Source organism: Eucalyptus grandis, chromosome 2 (assembly GCF_016545825.1).
Source record: "Eucalyptus grandis isolate ANBG69807.140 chromosome 2, ASM1654582v1, whole genome shotgun sequence".
Lineage (NCBI taxonomy): Eukaryota > Viridiplantae > Streptophyta > Magnoliopsida > Myrtales > Myrtaceae > Eucalyptus > Eucalyptus grandis.
Window position 1 is genome coordinate 56,734,550 of NC_052613.1, and position 6,808 is coordinate 56,741,357.

General features: G+C 38.8%; 1 protein-coding gene across 1 annotated transcript; it reads right to left on the reverse strand.

Annotated features, from left to right (window-relative positions):
• Nucleotides 1-2,390: 2,390 nt before the first annotated feature.
• On the reverse strand, nt 2,391-5,621 carry LOC104434066 (WAT1-related protein At5g40240). The gene is made up of 7 exons (XM_010047018.3): nt 5,357-5,621; nt 5,186-5,251; nt 4,922-5,035; nt 4,231-4,474; nt 3,976-4,134; nt 3,734-3,885; nt 2,391-2,800 (listed from the first exon to the last, which is right to left on the reverse strand). The coding sequence occupies exons 1-7, from the start codon at nt 5,542-5,544 to the stop codon at nt 2,641-2,643; spliced, it is 1,083 nt and encodes a 360-aa protein (XP_010045320.2). The 5' UTR covers nt 5,545-5,621; the 3' UTR covers nt 2,391-2,640.
• Between the last annotated feature and the right edge of the window lie 1,187 nt (nt 5,622-6,808).

Genomic DNA, 6,808 nt, shown 5'->3' on the forward strand with positions numbered 1-6,808 from the left:
TCCACTTTGGACTTTCCCCACGCTACCTAGTAGAATCCCATCACAATCACAATCGCTCCAATTAAGCTCCACAAAACCCAAAAGAGATGAACAAAGAGGCAAGCAAAGGACCAATTATATATCTTCTTTTTTTCTTTATTATAGTTTTGCTTATTCAATGCCTGAACATAATTCTATTAAATGATATATACTCATCAAGTGACACGAGATATTTTCTTAAGATTATCACATACAACTCATCTTCCTACTCAGTTTTGTTCATTTGTGCATGTTTGTAATACTAAACTCTGGTTTCTTAATTGAGAGACTTTGGTAAATTTTCGAAGTTTGAACATAACCATTTATTTTCTTAAAAGTTGAACTGAAGAGCAAGGCGCTTTTATAGTTTAAGAATATCGGTTGAAATGCTTGAGATAAGCTCATGAAGGAGCTTTTTCTCCGATGAACACATCTTTCTTAGTTTCTATTAATCAACCGGATTTTTTATTATAGAGTAGGATTGGGGTATGGGCATATCAGTTGAAAAGAAGAGAGAGTACCTATAAATGACTACATTAAAATATTCAATGTTGCCCCTAATATTGAATTAATGGAAGAACTATATTGAACATATACCAAAAATTCAAGGACCTCATTAATCAAATTATAAGTTTAGAGACTATATTGAACATTAAATTAAAATGCAAGGTTCACATTGAAAAAATTAAAAGTTCAAGAACTATTTATGTCATTATCCAAAATAAAAAATAAAGAGATGTTTACTCAAAACCAATCTTGTTCTATATTTTGTCGTAATTCAATGCAGAATGCCGTAATAAATTATCAATGAAAAGGTCTTATATTGTAACACAAGTCATTTTGTAATACTGACATCCATTTTCTAGTAACTTGATATATTCTACATATAAATCAATCAGCTTATCTCGAAGTATCAATCGACTAATCAGCACCATGCTACTCGTCCGCTTCAAAACCGACCCCCCAGGTGGTGTGCGCGCACACACAAGAGCGAGCTCTAATCAAAGCTTGAGGCCGTGCGAGACACGATTAGAGATTGTGGCTCAAGTTGTGAATTGAACTCGACCACGTGAGCTCTGGTCGAGCTCTATTCACGGCTTGCCATTCGCAAGCTTAAACCATGCATTGAGCGGTGAGCTCGTGGCCATTGGCGAGCTCTGTTCTGAACGTGAGCTCCACTCCCCAATCGAGGTCATGTCAACCTTGGTTTGGCCTAGAGGTGAGCATGGTCTGGTTAGGTCGGTCTACCCCCTAACCCTAGGACCAATTTACACAGTGATGGTCCTCAATTTTTGAGACCAAGGAGGCGAGGACCGACCTTATTAAGCTTAGGATCGAGGACCGGATTGACCCAATGGGTTCGGTCCGGTTCCAAGATCAATTCGGGACCAACTGATAATTTTTTTATTTCATTTTTTGTATTTCTTGAAAAAACAAATAAGGATCGGATTGACTCAATGGGTTCGGTTCCATTCCAGAGTCAACTCTGGACCAACCAATAATTTTTTATTTCATTTTTTGTACTCCTTAAAGGGGCAATTGAGGACCAGACCAATCCAATGGATTTGATGACGAGCAAGGTCAGCTAAGAAAGGCAAGCGATGAGGGTCGAGTGGGGTGAGCGTCAAACAAAGTGAACATTGAGTATCAAGCGGGGAGTAACAAGCCAAGCAAGCATCAAGCAGCGAGCGGCACAAGTGATCTAAAGCAAGCGAGGCGAGTGTCGAGTGGCGAGCAGAGAAGTTATTTCTTTCGATTTTGGCAAATTGAAGACTAAGATGACAATAAGTCAGAAGAGAATGAGTACTAGAGAATGATGTCATAATGAGATGTTTATGTCATTTTGGACGCCATGAGGATTCCTTACAAAAACATTTTTCTCATTCGTAAATTATGACTATTGATGCCGTAAAACATATTAAAAATCTAAGTTATTAAAGAACAATGTAAAATTACTTGAACTTCTCACTAAAGAGTTATTTAATGTTATTGACGCCGTTTATTTTAAGGTTTTATCAATATAAAATAAATTATAAATAATATATTAGGGTTGGTCTGACCCTAAACTTTCAAGACTGAGAATTAACTCGTATAATACTAGTCCAAAAGTCCCAGGACCAATGACCAACCTAATCTCCTTAAAAATCGGACTAAAACCAATAGGGTTGGGTCGATATAGGGTTGACCTTGGACCGAGCTCACTCCTAGTTTGGCCTATCATGGAGATCAGCATTTGAGAGGGTAAGGGGAAGGAAGAGAGAGAAAGGAGGAGGAGAAAAGATAGAGAGATGCTAGTGTTTTTATTTTTATTTTCAAAAATGGGTGAGAAACTTATAAGAATAATCTTAAAAAGAAAATTGCAATTTGACAAATAAAAAACGAATAAGGATAATAAGTAAGAGATGCGAGTTGAAAATCTAGTAACAAAACTGAGGTGCACAGTGTTGGTTTTCAAAATCGGGCTTGCACATTGATCTGCGTGCCCTGATGTAATGATGGCAGTCGAGATTTCCTCCAAATTCTTCGTTTTTCTAGGGATGCCTTCAAATATTGGGTCGTCGAAATATTCAAACTCGTCTTTTTCACTTTTTTTTTTTTTTTTTTAAGTGTTGCCAAGAATATCTACACACTTGGAGGTTGGTTTTGGAGCAGAGGAATCTTATGGCTGGTAGACGCCAAGCTCCCACCAGCCCCACCGCCCTCCATCGTCTTCTCTTCCTCTTTAGACTTGCCCCACACTGCTAGGTAGAATCCCATCACAATCACAATTGCTCCAATCAAGCTGAGACAAACGAAGAAGCAAGTAAACAATCGATCAGATATTTAAAAATCGCTTTGGCGCAAAATAAGAATCAATTTCTCCAATGCATAAACAGTCGGAAGTACACTTTCTCATCATCGTTCGTAAAGTCAAGACCACCATGAAGACATTCATGAACTGCTCTGCAGTAGCACTTTTAGTGGATAATCTGCCCCGTTTTAGGTTTAATAATACATCATAATAGGGGATGGCCATACTTGTTCACATCATCTCTCTCAAATCGGACGTCATGAAGCGGGTCTTCATAAGTTTTCATACAAGGAGGGCTTTGCAAATCCGCTTGACATGAAGCGTGTAACGCAAGACTTTGAACCCAAATACATCCCCACAATGCAAATAGATATATTACTAATAGAACATTCTTCAAAAACGTTCTAAAAGAACAGCTACATATCATATATATATTGATTTTCTTCTCTAGCAACGGGCTTAATGTGGTGGTATCTTCCTTTATAACGATTAAGGTCAGTAAGCCCATTGGTCCACATAGTTGCCCTTGTACTCATTCTACTAAATGACGTGTTTACGTTAAGCGAAATTGAGAAACTCTCTTAGAATACCATGTAAATATCATAAAATGCATTTTTCTATCTTGTTTTGTTCATTTATGTATGCTTGTAATGAGCTGAACTCTAATTTTCTTGATAGAGAATCTTGGGAATCTCCAGAGGATGGCATAATCGTTTGGCTTAGAAAGTTACAATGAAGAGCAAGGCGATTTATATTTTTTGTATGGAAAGAACATCTGTTGATATACTTTGAGATGAGCTCATGATGGATCTTTTTTCTCTTGTGAAAACATCTTTCTTAATTTCTTTTAATCAACTAGATTCTCGATTATAGACAAAGACGGGGTAAAGGCATTTCAGTAAGAGGAGAAGAGAATACTCTTACCTTCCGAGGTGTAACGTTTCTCCCAGAAATATGAACCCCAATCCAACTGCAAATACAATTCCCAAGGGCTTGAACATCGAGACATAAACAGGTCCAGTTTGCTTCACACACCATACACCCAATGCTGATCCAAAGGTAGTAACAACCACAGCCTACACATACGATATTAAAATGACTTTCGTCTTGAATTTCAAAATCAGACCGAAATCTCGACATTATAAATTACGACATTACACGCTTACCGAGTATAAAATAGAGATCAAACCCGCATCGAATTTCAGAATCCATGACTGGGGTTCTCTCGCCATAATAAAGGACAACGGCCCAGAAAGAATTGCCAGAAAGAACATTACGTAGAACATTATGTTCATCACCACTGGGTAATCTTTGAGGATAAATGCCTGCAAGATTCGAGATTTGTTTTCAGTTGTCAAGTTCTCTTTAGCTTCGTTTCAGTGTCATTCTAATCTAAGAAAAGTTACGACACCAGTACTAACCTGGAAAATGTACGATGATGCTAACAGGAAAGCTTGGGCCGCGAGTAGAAACCCACCCAGAATCCAATTCGATTGCCGCGGGAGAAGAAAAGGGGGGCGGTGAGGTTGGACGGAGGGAGGCAAAGGCGAGCGGAGAATCGGCGGACCCTTGTAGAGAGTGAATACGAATGCACCAAGAATCGATGTAATGGTTCCCACAATCTTAGCTTGGCTGCTCAGGCTTTTCCAGTTCACTTTCTCCATCCTGATTGTCAATCCCATCAACAAACCAAAGAATAGAATAAGTACATCTCTCCATCATCGTCGACGACAAATTGTGCGCTGCTGTCTTTTGTCTTTACTCGAATGTGCTGCCGCCTACCTCTTGCTGAAGCACCGCACTTTCTTGATTTTATCGCATTTCGGGGATATATTCATTTGCAGAGCGACTCTTATTTTAGGACATGAAGTAATAGAACTGTTCATAATCTCTGAGATTAAAATGATAGACTTAAGTGGTGGTAAAGTGAATCTCTCCGGGCCTAATTGAACCTATGTAATAATATCTTCGACCAAAAATAAAAATAAAAACTATGTAATATCAACCCCCCATCATCCAATTAGCACTCCATCATCTGCTTCTCTCATCTTTTTTCAAAATGAAGGTTCTTTAAGTGCGCTACAGATAACGAGAAAGAAGAGACTAAAGAACCTTAGAATAATGGCGACAACGAAAGTGAAAGCTGGGATGAGGTTCATCATGGCCGTGCCCAGAAGAGGGGAGCTGCAATCGATGCCGATGTACCCGCACATCTGTGCCGCCAATCTGCATCATCCACATCACTCAAATTTCGCTTTGTTTTCCGTATGGAACCCTCAGCAGCTGATTAAAGACCTTTTGCTGCGAAAGAACCCCGAGAAAAGCAAATTTCAAGTATGCAAATTCGTATGAAATGAAGAAACTTCACTCGCTCACCCAGCCACAGCCAGCAAGAAGATCTTGCGAAGGACAGAGAAAGTGAGGGGAGGGTACGACCCTGACCTGCCAAACAGAGCAAACAAGCAAGACAAGGACTTCAAACCTTTCTTTTTCTCCCCCATAAACCCGGCATTAATGGAGACAGCGAGCAATGGACAGAGCACAAACCTGCGAGAGAAGATGAAGGGACAGGGGAGGAGGACGAGAGAAGAGAGGGCGTTACTGTAGAAGACCATGGTATACTTGTTCATACCATCGGACAAGGCCATTTTCATCACCACCATGTTGCTCGCCAGAGCCAGAACCACCGTTATCATCCCCACAAACGGCAGCAAACCCCTCGCTCTCCCCTCCATCTCTCTCTCTCTCTCTCTCTCTCTCCCCTCCTCTCTCTCTCAGTTCTTGGGACAATATTTGAAGGACACTGAGGTTTTCCCACGTCCTACGGGACCGCCATTTATTCGACTATTTTGTACGGTTTTAAAATAAGAACGGGGGCGAATTGGATTGATGCGGCTTTTCTTGAGTCTACAGTATATTTAGAGATGTATAATGGCTATTCGTGATGATGATGGGAATGATGCTGTTTCCTCAGCAGGAGCCTTCGATAAGGCTATATCAAAGGTAGGGTTGTCTTCTAGTTCATTATTGATCTGCATCTGCGAGCAGAGATCGGTCCCATGTTTCGAAAAGATTCGCCTGATCATGTGCAAAGTATGTTGCCACAAGGTTGCTAATGAAACAACTTTTTTGTGGTGCATGTGCATCCGGCTAAGCTTCGAGGATAGGTCAATCTATGCCGTACAATGTGAGATCCGTGTTTGCATCTTGACAAAATGTACAGTTAATCATTTTCATTTTGATCCAGAATATTTAATGTAATTATGTAGAGAACGACAATGGCATGTCATATATATATCTTACATTACTCATGAATTATGTATTCATATCATACTCAATTTATATGCAAATTAATATTTTTCAATTTTGTTTACTTATAACCGATACCTCTAAGAAAGCATGGATTTCGCCTTACAAAAGGGTATTGTTACATCTAATGTGTGATTTATGAATTTTGGTTGAGCACGTAATGTTACTTTTGTATCAAATAAACAATACCCCAAATACATATTCACTTATTTAGTAAAATCAATATATACGTCGCAATGATCTCTTCATATTAAATACTAGAAGTAGATAGCTTTTGAGAAATGGGTATAGATAGGAATTTTTTTTATTAATGTAAAAATTATAAGTGCAACTTTTATTTCATTTTTTTTGTACCAAAAAAAAAAGATTATAAGTGCAACCCGCAAGTTGAAATCTAGTAACAAAACTTGAGGTCCCGCGGAACATGAGTTATCTAAATTGGGCATATACATAAACTTATGTGTATCAGAATGCATACAACAATCGAAATTGGTCCTTACGTTGATATTTCCACATCTTATTCACGTTGGAATATTCAACTCGAAATTCTCTTCAAAAGACAAGAGGATACGTCTTATGAATATGTACAAATCTCTTGTCCTTTTCCTCTTTATATATATATTCTTTTTATGTTGCCGAGAGCATCTACACGCTTGAAGCTTTGTTTTGGAGCAAAGGGATCTTGTGGCT